Raw genomic sequence first — 13408 nt, forward strand, 5'->3', positions numbered from 1 at the left:
GTTGCCAGGAACCCAAGCAAGCCAAAAATCTAAAACTGCTTTTGGCTCTCTGGTAATGCACGGTTACAAAAACAACTTTGGATTTCCTCCTCCACAACAGCCCTTGTGGCTTAGCGGTTAAGGCCACTCCAGTAGGACAAGTGATTGAACCTTCAGTGTGCAATTCAGTTTTTGCTGGAGGCTGCGGTGCTGATGCTGATGTAGCAGAGGCCAAACTTTTTGTGGTACCGGAGCCAGATGGATCCGTCAGGCTGGTCCCAATCCTCAAGTCTTTGAACCATTATCTGAGGTGTACTATACTGTTGATTCTGGATGGAGTAGCTAAACTCTGTGGCCTGTCAAGTTTTGACATCCTTAGATATAGGATGTGTGTATCTGCACATCCCCATCTAGGAACTTCACCAAGATGTTTTCCGGTTTTCTGTTCAGCAACATTATTTCCAGTTTCATTCTCTGCCATTGTTCTGTTGTCGGCACCCTGAGTATTTACCAAGGTCATGTTTGTCATGCTCACACTTTTCCACTTATGAGGAGTGATGGTCATGCTGTATTTGGACAATCTGCTTCTACACGCATGAACAGATTTTTCTGATGCATTTTTTGCTCCTTAGCCATACCACCTACTTGATCTGTTTCCACCCATTCCTCCTCTTCCACGAGTACTTAAGGGAATATTGCGAGAGTCCATCTTTGTCATTCTGGTGACTCTGTATTGTCCAGGTCTGGTTTTCAGATCTTCAACTTCTGACGACCTGTGGTCTCTTCTTCTTTAAAGAGATAATCTGCAAAAAGGTCCATTCATCCACCATGACTTAACGCGGTTGCGTTTAATGGGTTGGCTGCTTAGGTTGAGATCATGAGATGCTGGGGCTTTCTAGAATCTGTCATACACACGATGTTTAGGGCTTAGAAGCTGGTCTCCGCTGCACACTACCATTGTATTTGGAAATCTTAAATAGTCTGGTGTGCCTGTATAGACTTTCCTACAACGTCTTTTGAGTCTGAGAGTTGAGCACTCTGTCATTGAGCACTCTGTCACCTTATTTGATATTTCTCAGAGATAGAGCACAGCTCCTGCATAAATTTGGCGTCTTTGACTAGGGTTGTGTCCCATTTCTACATCAACCAGCCTATAGTTGTTCCTACTTCTATTTGAGGACTTGGCTGATCCTTCCTCCTTCTTTGTTATGGCGATGCAGAATTTTGTGGCTCAAACTGGTTCCTTACGTAAGTCAGGCTTGTTTGCTGTTTTTTATGCAGTTTGATATGGATGTCCAGCCTCTAAGCAGAATTTGACCCATTGGATTAGGTGTACTATCGGTCAGGTTTATTTGGCAAATACTTATAAACCTCCTGCTGCAATTACAGCACACTCCACTCCTGTGGGTACGCTGCAGGCTGCCTGTAGGCTTGTCTGTCACAGTTTTGTCGTGCGGCCTCCTGGTCCTTGGTTCATACCTTTTTTGTTTGTTTTCACAAAAATGGACAGGTTTGGTTGCCTTGTTGGGGTCAGGATCCACAGTTTGAGAACCACTGCCTAAGTGTATAGCTCATAATGCTATACGATTTACACCAAAACATCCTTTCTTGTTATCCAATGAAGGTGTATGTTTAAAATTCTAGAAAAATAACCAGTAGCCAGCTTTTGCAGCTATAACCGCTGAACATATAGGGCGTACACTCTGTTGCTTATATAAGCGAAATCGAATAAAAAAATAGACTCTGCAGACAGGAGTATATGGTACAGATCTGTGCTATATAGTCAAAATCGAATGTGCCTTGTGATTCGATCCAGATTTAATCAGAATTGAATAGAACGTAAATCGCAGAGTGTGTACACTTTACTCATGGCAGTGTAGTTCAAATATTGTTCTGGAAGCTTTTCCAAATGCTGATTCCAAAGATGTGCTGTACATGTAGATTGCTTTGCTTTCAACCATCTGTACAGTTCATTCTTAATGAGCTCAATGGGATTTTTGAGAATTGAAGTGGACTCTCTTACCATTATTTGAAGCCCACCATTCATTTTCTCGATGGTAGATTTTGACATACTCTAGATGTATATTTTAGGTCATTATCTTGCTTTTATGATTAACCCTTGACCAACTAAGTGTAGACTAGAGAGTATTGCATAGTGCTGCAATACATTAGCTTTTGGTTTAGGGTACCAGTCACTGTCACCAACTTGTGTTTCAGCTAATGTTCCCATGATGCTTCCTCCTCCAGGTTAACTAGTTGATGTTGATCAACTAGTTGATTTATTTACTGAGTATGTATATGTATGTATGTGTATATATATATATATATATATGTATGTATGTGTATATATATATATATATATATGTATATATGTGTGTATATATATATATATATATATATTATTATTTTTTTCTCAGACTCTTAAGATGCCTTCCTATTGCCTATTCAGTGGTGTATGAAAACTGTGTATTGAGCCCGAACAATTTAATCCATTTCAAGTTTTCAGTAGTCCCTTGTCTGTGCTTCATGGTCCTACATACAGTGGAGGTTTTCATTGTGATGGCTGAGTATTTCATTAAGAACCATCACTTAGGACTAATATCCAAAGTTCCTTTATTGAAACGGTATTGTATATTAGGTTAAAATTTGGTCTATTGAGGGCTTTTCACAATGTGCTTCAGTCAGCCGTGAGGTATGTCACTGACTAAATCAGACAGGTCAGTGACCAAATTGGGTAAGATCTGGCACCTTCAGTATATGGGCCAAGCATCAGGTAAATATGGGGTGTGTGGCCAGTGTTCTTGATAATGGGCTTCTTTTTACAAAGGGGAAGCTTTTGTAAGCTTCGCTGCAGGTTTGAAGTGGAATGCGCTGGTTCAGTGTAAATTATGGTGTTCTTTACACTGACTGAGTGCTTTTTTATATTCTCTCCAACCTTCTGGGAAGCTTTATTAAAAAAAAAAAAAAAAAAAAAAGTCTAAAATATGCTAGCCGCTTATTTCCATTATGTTATGGTCTGACAAAACGGTTTACTTACGGTGATTTGTGTTGTACAACTTGCTTTTTAGGTCTCGGATACGCAAGTAAAATAGTTTTCTAGTACATTATAGATCACCCTTCTCTACTGTGTAAATAAATCTATATATTATATATATATATATATATATATATATATATATATTAAAAATATATGGTGGAAAGCATTGTGACTAGTAAATATGTTGATGACTTTTCAAAGCAGACCTTTTTTGGTTTTATTTAAATTTTTATCAACTATATTACACAGTGTTCTCTCCTGGAATAGTGTAGTAAGCGCCTCAATGTGAATACTGTAGCTAGTGAGCTTTTGTTTGTGCACTCCCTGTCCTTCCTTGTGTCTTTGTAGCCACACTTTACTTTCTAGATATTTTTATTGTTTGTTTCTTTCTAGGCTCCCTTGCAAATAAGGTGAAAAGAAAAGATACTCTGGCCATGAAGCTTAGTGGAAAAATGGGATTTCAAGAACAAGACAGTGAGATACCTCATCGCAGCCGGGAAGAGTGGACTCATATCCGGCAACAGATTGGCTCACAGCTGAACCGCAGATTGAGCCAGAGACCGACTGCCGAGGAGCTGGAGCAGAGGAACATCTTACAACGTAAGACCAGAGTGGGGTGTAGCAAGTTATCAGTAGATAGCTGGTAGACCAGTGTCCAGAAATATGAGAAACTTAGGTGGCAAAGTAACATAAATGGACACGAGCTGATAACTGGTAAAGATCTGTTCTAAGAAACAAAAAGAAATGTCAGAATTGTGTAACAATGACAGGATAAGCTATGACTGTTACGAATTCAAACTACTAAGTTGTTTAACAGAAAGATGTGAGAAATGTCCCTCTTCTCTAAAACACTAATAGAGCTGGTTTGGGAAGTGCAGAGGTGTCAAGACTAAAAAAAGGGGTACTTATGTAGTATCTGGGCTGCCGATTTTTTGATTGTATGCCTTAAGTTAAGGCATACAATCAGATGCGATGCGATGCGATATCGCATCGCATCCGATATCGCATCCGATATCGGATGCGATGACCCGATTTTTCCATAGGAATCAATGTTAAAATGATTCCTATGGAAAAATGGGTCCTTTTCATACCCCTACTATCCAAGTGGGCATGGAGTTGGATATAAACCTGTGGCGAGCGTAGCGAGCCACCGAGCCCGAAGCGTGGCGAGCGAAGCGAGCCCCGCGAGGGGACGGTATTCGTCCCCTCGCGGGGCTCGCTTCGCTCGCCACGCTTCGGGCTCGGTGGCTCGCTACGCTCGCCACAGGTTTATATCCAACTCCATGCCCACTTGGATAGTAGGGGTATGAAAAGGACCCATTTTTCCCATTGAATTCCATGTTAAAATGGACTCAGTCCATTTTAACATTGATTCCTATGGAAAAATCGGGTCATCGCATCGCATCGCATGGTCGCATGCGATGCGATGCGATCTCCCGATCCGACCCGATTTAGAAATCGGCAGCCCAGATACTACATAAGTACCAAAAAAGGACCTTTAGAGGCTTTTGTGAGTTTTTGACCTCCTTAAATCCTGTTTTCTTTGTAGAAAAGAATGAAGCTGACCGGCTAGCAGAGAAACGGGAGATCAAGAGACGTTTGACACGCAAGGTACTAGTCTTTCTTTTGCTTTAAAATATAGAAGTATAAATGTATTATCTGTAAGGCATAAACAACAAGTCAATATGCACTCTGTAGAGACTAACGCTCAACAATTTATTTGAAAAAGCAATTTCAATTTTTATTTATGAAAACACCCCCCCCCCCCCCACCCCACCCCCAATCTTCCCATCATGTGATAATGTACAGCCGAGTCAGTAACATTGCTTTACATCGCAGTACTAGCATGTCTGGTTTTACATACATTGCTCCCCCCTTCTGCTTGTCTGCATTTGAAGATGCAGAACTTCATCCACTCCCTATATGCATCAGTTACATGTTCAGAGTGTGGTATTGCGCCCCAACAGTTGGAATCTCAACAGTCAGTATCCTGAGTCGGGATCCTGACTGTCGAGCATTTCACAGTCTGGATTTTGATATCTGTATATTGACAGTCGAAATCCCGATTGTCAGGAGGTCATCCAGCACCCATGTTCACATGGGTTGTTAGTAGCTTTAATACCTGCATATAGTTGTCACATTTCTGATGCTAACATATACTGTGTACCTCTGGGAAAGACCAGTCATGTAATTTACCTGTGCTTGATCACACGGGCAATGTGCCTAATGTCTTATTGAACAGTTTGCTGGTACTGTAGCACATTAATGTTCTCCAGTGCATACTTTCTTTGAGTCTAATACTGCATGGTAAATCAATTAAAGCAAGTGTGTGGCTGTTTTTAATTGATTGCACAATGTTATCAGTAATGTGTGTTATGTAGTGTTCTCCTACTATTACAAAGGACTAGGTGTACCAAGGTCCAAACAACTCACTGTTTCCAGAAGTCGGAAAAGTTAGTTCCATGAAAAAAACTGCACACATTCAAAGCAATGGAAAATAGTTGTGCTTAAATACCAGGGGAGAAAAACTACATTTTTTCAAATAAAATTAATATTATAGATCAACATATCATACACTGAAAATAACCACATACTTTTTAAAAGTAAAGGTATGTTGACCCACTATACCGAAAATACCTATGTTAAGATTATAAGCAATATTTTGTCACATGTTCATTCCTGTTATGCCTCCATAAAAGAATATACAGTCGGAAGTTAATCCTTAATAAGGCAATGTTCTATTGAGCCTATGGTTTACCATACAGTCACTAGCGAATACAGTCAATTAATGGATCAGGATGTAGGGATAATGTCCTCATATATTACTGTAGTATGTTTAGTCCAATACTCATGGAATCCAAAGTGGAGTTAACTGAAGTCTGTGCAAGGTCATAGATGCAAATGGAGGCTTTTCCGGAAATAACGACACACGGTGCAATCCAATTTGCAGAGCAGGTAATAACTATTCCTACATATTACAGAGGACTGCCCTGGAAGGGTTCAAACTAGTGTTCAATGGATTTTGTTATTTTGAATTTCACATTATATTTTTTTTTTTTTATGATTTTATCTGTTCACCAAGTTAAAAGTAAAATTCCTGTACTCTGTACAGAATTATGGAATAGATAAAGCAAAAACTCACCAGTCTTTCACATTGATCCTTAGCTCAGTCAGAGACCTACAGTGGCGGAGTTGTTGGAGAGAAAAATACTTCGATTTAATGAGTATGTAGAGGTGACAGATGCTCATGACTATGACAGAAGAGCTGATAAACCCTGGACCAAGCTCACTCCAGCTGACAAGGTATAAAAACACACTTCCCCACACTGTATAATTGATAACGTTACATATATGCATAATTGTATTACTATAGTAGTGGTCATAATTTAGGAGTTTTGAGTATGTTATGTTATCCACTTTGTAATGAATAATTGCTTGCACAACATACATTTTACTTTCCATAACATTTACAGTCAAGGAGCCCCAGGCAATGTATGCTTGTAATATTTGTTTTATATATTAACATTTATTTATGTAGTGCCAGCATAATCTGTTGCATTTTACTCTTGGGAACGCTTTTAAAAACAAGACTAGGGAAGAGCACCCTACCTGTAAGCTTGCAACCTCACTATATTGACACATCGCACTCAGTCTATGGCTGGGTACACCATAGAGAGAAACTGTGACGATTTGGCGTTTCAGAACAAACAATCTAATCTACAGCGTCTTGTGTGTATGCACAGTTGTGCGCTTCCAAGGGTTGTGTGCAACTTTATCTAGTCATCCATGTGGAACAGTCAATCAGACAACATCGGTGTAATGAAGGACTGAGGGGCAGATTTATTAAGCTCAGTGATCTGCCATCCAGGGATGCTGCCATGTTTGCATGGCACATTATAGCTCTGGTATAACATTGGGCCTCTTCTACAACTTTTCTAGGGCCACTTTCAGTTGACAATCTGCCCCTGGTTGGAACCATTCTAGTGTGTGCCATATAGCCACTCTGTTTAAGATCCAGACAATCCTATGGATTGATGTTTCAAACTGACTTGAATGAAACACCCAATAATGCCTGTTGTCCACTTAACAAGGAGCTGGTAGAACACCCCAATATTCTGGATTTTCCTGCCATGTACAAGAGTGAGGAAAAAGTTTTTTCTGCAATTAATAACCTGTCGTCTTTTGTAATGTAGGCGGCAATCCGCAAGGAACTGAATGATTTCAAGAGCACGGAGATGGCTGTACACGAGGAGAGCAAACACTACACCAGGTGAGTCCTCAATTACATCCATTCATAGCATTAATGTGCTGCTTTTCTAATATAGACTCACCACCAACTTCTTAAAATCTGAGCTTAAATAAGATTTACATTTGTTTTATTCACAGGTTCCATCGACCTTAATGAGTACTTAAAGAGAATTGTTAGCAGCAAGAAGCACTTACCTGCATACACGTGTTGTGCCAATCGCAGCCTACCCTTCCAGTGATTTTACCTCTGACTTATGACTACAACGGTTCTGAATGGTATTGGAGGATCATACCACTGTGCTTGTGATTCCGATTTTCAACTTCTTATCCCTATTTGCATCATGGAATCGAGCAAGTTTTTCTCCACTTCATTTAGTGCTGAATTCCTTCTTCCTTCAGCTCAAAATATTGCTGCCAAGGACATAATCCTAGTGGTCATATGAACTCAAGGTGCCTTAATGCAGCTGTTTATGAGTCTAGGGCTGGCCCTGTCCTCTATTGTTTATTTTTTATATATTTTTCTCCAATTGTACTGTATTTTGAATCATTTGAACCTTTGCAATGGTTTCTCTTCAAGAGTTTTTTCATCATCTGTGTGCGCAGGTCTTCCAATGGAATCTTGGTATCTCTCAGGGATGATTGGTGGTATATAGTGGGTGTGTGTTATCTATTGTGCAGAGAGAGAGAGAGCATTGTATGGTTCCCAACCTACCCCCTGTATTTGCCTCAAACATTTGTTCCATGTATTTGTTTGTATGAGAGCACTGTTCTCTAAACTTGTACGTGACTGAGCCAGTATTTCCCATACTCACTGTAACAGAGCTTTGTTTTGTTTTTATTTTTCTCACAATGCAATGATAACCACTTTTTATTCCATTATCCTACTGCTTGCATATATTTTTAAACTGCATGAATGACGGTCAAGGTTTGAGACCATTGAATGAGTGGAAAGAAGGATAGAGATTCTGAAGATGCTTACACAGGGGTTAATATGAATTAACACTATGCCTTAATGTAATCTATTAATGTGCTTTGGTAACATGTTTTCAGAGGGATACGTTATGTGTATATATATGTACTATAATGTCTCTTTGCAAAGAGAACTCACAACTGGAACCTATTTTTTTCCCCTGAATGTGTATGTATGTATATATGTATTACTTGTATGGATAAGCATATGTATATCTGTTTGTTGCGATCAGAATTTTAATGATGAAAATTAAAAAAAAAAAAAAAAGAAGAATTTTAGGCTTTTCATTTTTTTCTTTCTATTTTTTGCATTTTAATTCTTAGTTTGTTAGACCTAGCTAAAACTGATAACACAACTGCTAAAGGACATAAAATGATTAGGGTGAAGAACCACATTGATTAACTGGTAGAGCAATATTAAATGAGACTGTGGTACTGGAATATAGTGAATAAATGGGACTTTCTCTTTCACCCAGTCCGGTGACACAGCTTACGATGGGATGTAGGAGGGGTCCACAGGAGCCAGTCACCTATGCTTAAAGTCTTTGGGAGCAGGCTCCTCCCTACTGCATCCCACAATGCTTCAGTTCGTTTTAGGTGCCCACATGAGTGGGTGCTATGCTGAGCAGCTGCGCTGCAGCTGCACTTTTTTCATTGGAATTTTTATTAGACTAGTTATGTTTTTATTGTTTTATTAATTCACTAGTTAGAGCCAGTTTTGGCCAGTGTGTTACTTCTTATGAAGTTCACACACACTGAGAGCGCAGCAGAGGCTGACAGAATCGCGTCCTGTCAGCTCTCTATGTGCAGAGGGAAGCTGTCTGCTCCCTCTGCACAGCGCTTAACCTCTAGCTAAAAGAGGTTTTTCCTGGGCTCTGGGGGTGACCTAACCAGCTCCTTGCATAGAAGGGTATCTTGGGGGACGGACCCCCTGCGATGGCGGCCTCCATCTTGTATGAGTTTAAAGACTGAAATCCCGCTAGGGAGTTGAAGTCTTTTACAGGAGTCTGGCACAGCTGGACAACTCCAAATGGTCCCATAGTGAAGGTGAGATACTGGAGGTAAGGGAAGGCACTTGTGGGGGTGGCTAAAGGGGGAAAGGGTGCCAAAAAGGCTACCCTCCCCGCTGAAGCGGAGACTTGGTCTCTTCCTACTCTGTGCACTGGCGCCATTTCTCTCCATGCTGCAGTCTCTCCTGGAAAGCGCTTCCCTTGCTGATCGCTGGCAACAGAAAACAGCACAGATAAGTACACTGATACATTATTCTGTGCTTTGCCTGGCATTTTGCATTGTGTTTTTTAACATGGCTGAAGGGTGCACTTCTGTTGCATTGGAGGAGGGAGCGCGGGACATGTTTGTTTACTGCAAAAAGTGTGCAGTTAAAATAACATGTGAACAGGGGGGCCAGGGGGAATTGTGTCCTTCATGTGACTGTTCCCAGTGGTTCGCAGGTCCCAAGGTCTGAGCAAGCTGAACCAGCATGGGCTGCTGCTTTAGGGAGGTCCATGAATGCCTTAACAGAGGCTTTAAATAAGCAAAAGGATTCTTTGTTAGGGTCTCCTGGCCATATCCCTTCTCAGACTTTTGTGGGGTCTGTTCCCCCTGCTCAGGGGTCCCCTATTTTGCTGCAAGCTATGCAGGACGCTGCTCAGGGTGTTCATAAAATGACATCTCTTATTAGAGCAGTTTACCAAATCCTCTGAGGATATTGTGCATAGACACCCTTTTTCTACACCAACACTCCTGCATTTGGATTCTGATCTTGATGATGGAGTGAGGAGTATTTGGGTTGGGACCGGAGTGAGGAAGTTGATGCTTCGGTTCCTGGTATTGAGGATTTCATTTTGGCTGTGAAGCAGGCTTTAAATCTATCTGAGGAAGAAAAAGCCCCTGTGCACTGTGTATTTAAAGAGTCGCAGGGACCCTGTTTGTTTTCCAGGAGATTGTTAATGTCTAATAAATATGCTAATATGTACTCCATGCCGGAGGTACATGTAAAGTTATGGGAAAAGGTTTCATTGGTAGATGCATCGGTGGCCAGATTATCGAAGTCCACAGCCTTGCCAGTGCAAGGGGGTGCGGCCGTTAAGGACCCAGTGGATAAAAAAAAAAAGTGGAAGGTTGTCTTAAGGCAATTTTTGAAGGCGTTGGTTTCATGCTGCGTCCCATTATTGCTTCTGCTTGGGTTGCTAAAGCAATGATCAAGTGGGCAGAGGCTCTGAGCGGTCAGCTCCACCATGATTCGGAGGCTTTTACATTGACTGAAAAGTTGAGATGTGCTGTGTGAGGCTGGTGAGGAAGGCGCTAAGATGGCGTCTAGGTTCTCCGCAACCTCCGTTACAGCTAGCAGAGCACTTTGGCTAAAAGCATGGGAGGCAGATAGCGAATCAAAAAAGTCCTTTGAAACTTTACCGTTTAAGGCTGAGTTACTATTTGGGACGGAACTGGAAGCCATTATAAAATAAGCTACAGGTGGAAAGAGTACATTTCTCCCAACTGCAGTTAATCTACAGGATCTAAGTTTGGAGCTTTTAAGCCGTCCTTTCGCTCCTCCTTTCGGGGCGGAGCGTCTAACAGGACAGACAGGGCATGGTGGATTCCAGGCCAGTAGAGGAAAGACCCCCAAATCCTCGTTTGGAGCCTTTACAAAGAAACATGCAGCAAAAGGTGAGGATAAGTCCTCTGCATGACAGGGCGGAGGCTCCCAGTTCTGGGCTCAGAGTGGGGGGTCGCCTCCTGCAGTTTCGGGACGGGTGGAAAGATTCCACCGGGGATCCTTGGGTTTATTCTATTGTTTCCGAAGGTTACCGGATAAATCTCAGGGTCATCCCTCCAAAGAGATTTCTTCCTACTCCTTTACTACGGAACGCATCTCTGAGGTCCCCACTTCTGGGGGCAGCTTTGTCACTCAAAGAGAAAGGCGGGGAGCCTGCCTCCGGTCCCCGCCGCCTCCCCCGCAGGTGCCCCGAGCTCCCCATTAACCCTGCCCGTCTCCCTAAAGCGAAGACTGGCAGGGACACGCAGCGTCCCCGCCAAGAGACTGGGGTGTGCGTGTGAGTCGCACACGCGTCCTAGTTCAGTGTAGCCCCTGTCCGCCGGCGGGGAGGGTCTGGCGAGCCATGGCCAAGGATGGCAGGGGCTACATCTGTTCCATCGGGTCTGGAAGATCTACATCAGGTGGTGTGAACGTCAGAGAGTTCACACGTCTAGGTTCAAAGTTTCGAGACTTTTGGAATTCCTGCAGGATGGTTTCTCTGCCGGACTTAGTCTACGGTTTTTAAAGGTGCAGTTATCTGCATTGTCAATTTTGGGTACTTGTGTAATAACTGGGCGCCCGATTTTGAGATCATGTCAGAAACAATCGCATGGCATGCAACCAAATCGCATGCGATGCGATTGACGCGATTTTACATAGGATTCAATGTTAAAATGATCCTGTTCATTTCCCAACTATCCAAGTGGGCATAGAGTTGATTTTATATAGCGTGGCGAGCGCAGCGAGGCGAGCGGACGCGGAATACATTTTAAGTAATCCACGTCCCCTCGCCACGCTTCGGGCTCCGTGGCGAGCGCAGCTATATAAAATCAACTCTATGCCCACTTGGATAGTGGGGAAGTGAACAGGACCATTTTAACATTGAATCCTATGGAAAATCGCATGCGATTGACGCGATTTTACAGCAAAATCGCATCTGATTGTATGCCTTAAGTTAAGGCATACAATCAAATAATCGGGCGCCCAGATATTACACAAGTACCTAATTTTCTTTCAAAAGAGGGTAGCTCTGTTACGCGAGGTTCAGACCTTCTTACAGGGCGTAACCAGACTTAAACCTCCATACAGGCAGTCTATAGCATCTTGGGATTTGTCTATAGTTCTGTCTATATTTCAAAATCCTCCTTTTGAACCGTTAAGATCAACTGATCTTAAATATGTTTCTTGGAAACTGACTTTTTTGTTGGCCATTGCTTCGGCCAGGCTTGTGTCAGAGTTGGGTGCCTTGTCCTGCAAGTCACCATTTTTTATTTTTCATGATGATAGGGCTGTGCTTCGAACAGTACCTAAGTTCCTATCTAAGGTAGTGTCTTCTTTTCATTTAAATCAGGACAATGGGGCAGATGTATTAAGCCTTAACAAGAGATAAATCCTAGGGTGATAAGAAGAGATAAACGTCCAGCCAATCACCTGCTAACTGCCATGTCACAGGCTATGTTTGAAAAAAGTCAGTAAGGAGCTGATTGGCTGGACATTTATCTCTCCTTATCACCCTAGGATTTATCTCTTGTTAAGGCTTAATACATCTGCCCCATTGTTCTTTCGGTGTTTTCCCCTCCTGAGGGAGTGTGGAATAGGGACAAATTAAAGAAATTGGACGTGGTTCGCACCTTGTGAATTTACGTGGATAGGGTAAAGGACATTTGCAAATCTGATTTGCTTCTGGTATTGTATGGTGTGCATAAGATTGGGTGGCCTGCTTCAAAGAAGACCATTGCTCGTTGGTTGCGGTCAACAATTGCCTTTGCCTACTGTAAGGCAGGTAGACCAGTTCCTTCACGGATCATGCCCATACCACCAGGTCAGTTGCTTCCTCATGGGCTGTGCTCCATGGGGCTACGGCGGAGCAGTTGTGTAGGGCTGCCACCTGGTCCTCTGTTCACACCTTTACCAAATGTTACAGGTTTCATGAGTTCGCGTCGGAGGATGCTTCATTTGGACGGGCAGTGATGAGAACGGTCAGTCTGAGTGTACCCTCCCAAAGGACCGGCTCGTGAACATCCCATCGTAAGCTGTGTCACCAGACTAGATAAAAGAGAAAAGGGGATTTTTGTAAGAACTTACCGTTCTAACCCCTTTCTGTGTCCAGTCCGGTGACACAGCGATCCCTTCCTTACGCTCAGTAAGTTACATGTGTTGTCATGTTATGGTTCTATGAGTTTGCATATATATGTTCAGGCATTGTACTGAGTTTTGTATCCTAGTGTGCTATTGAAGTTGAACTGAAGCATTGTGGGATGCAGTAGGGAGGAGCCTGCTCCCAAAGATGTTAAGCATAGGTGCCTGGCTCCTGTGGACCCCTCCTACATTCCATCGTAAGCTGTGTCACCGGACTGGACTCAGAGAAAGGGGTTCGATTGGTAATATTTTACAAAAATCCCCTTTTAACAGCCATGGTA

The 13408-nt window shown here is 42.3% G+C and overlaps 1 protein-coding gene across 6 annotated transcripts in view; it reads left to right on the forward strand.

Annotated features, from left to right (window-relative positions):
* Nucleotides 1-8494, forward strand: part of PHACTR4 (phosphatase and actin regulator 4) — a 77316-nt gene extending 68822 nt beyond the window's left edge. For all 6 annotated transcript variants that reach the window (XM_083173332.1, XM_083173334.1, XM_083173336.1 and 3 more), the window contains 5 exons: nucleotides 3410-3616; nucleotides 4566-4627; nucleotides 6182-6319; nucleotides 7210-7286; nucleotides 7403-8494. In XM_083173332.1, coding sequence (XP_083029458.1) covers nucleotides 3410-3616; nucleotides 4566-4627; nucleotides 6182-6319; nucleotides 7210-7286; nucleotides 7403-7418 — 500 coding nt within the window. In that variant the 3' untranslated portion in view covers nucleotides 7419-8494. The remainder of the gene's footprint in view (nucleotides 1-3409; nucleotides 3617-4565; nucleotides 4628-6181; nucleotides 6320-7209; nucleotides 7287-7402) is intronic.
* The last annotated feature ends 4914 nt before the right edge of the window (nucleotides 8495-13408 follow it).

This window comes from Crinia signifera, chromosome 2, assembly GCF_055691185.1.
Source record: "Crinia signifera chromosome 2, ASM5569118v1, whole genome shotgun sequence".
Taxonomy (NCBI): domain Eukaryota; kingdom Metazoa; phylum Chordata; class Amphibia; order Anura; family Myobatrachidae; genus Crinia; species Crinia signifera.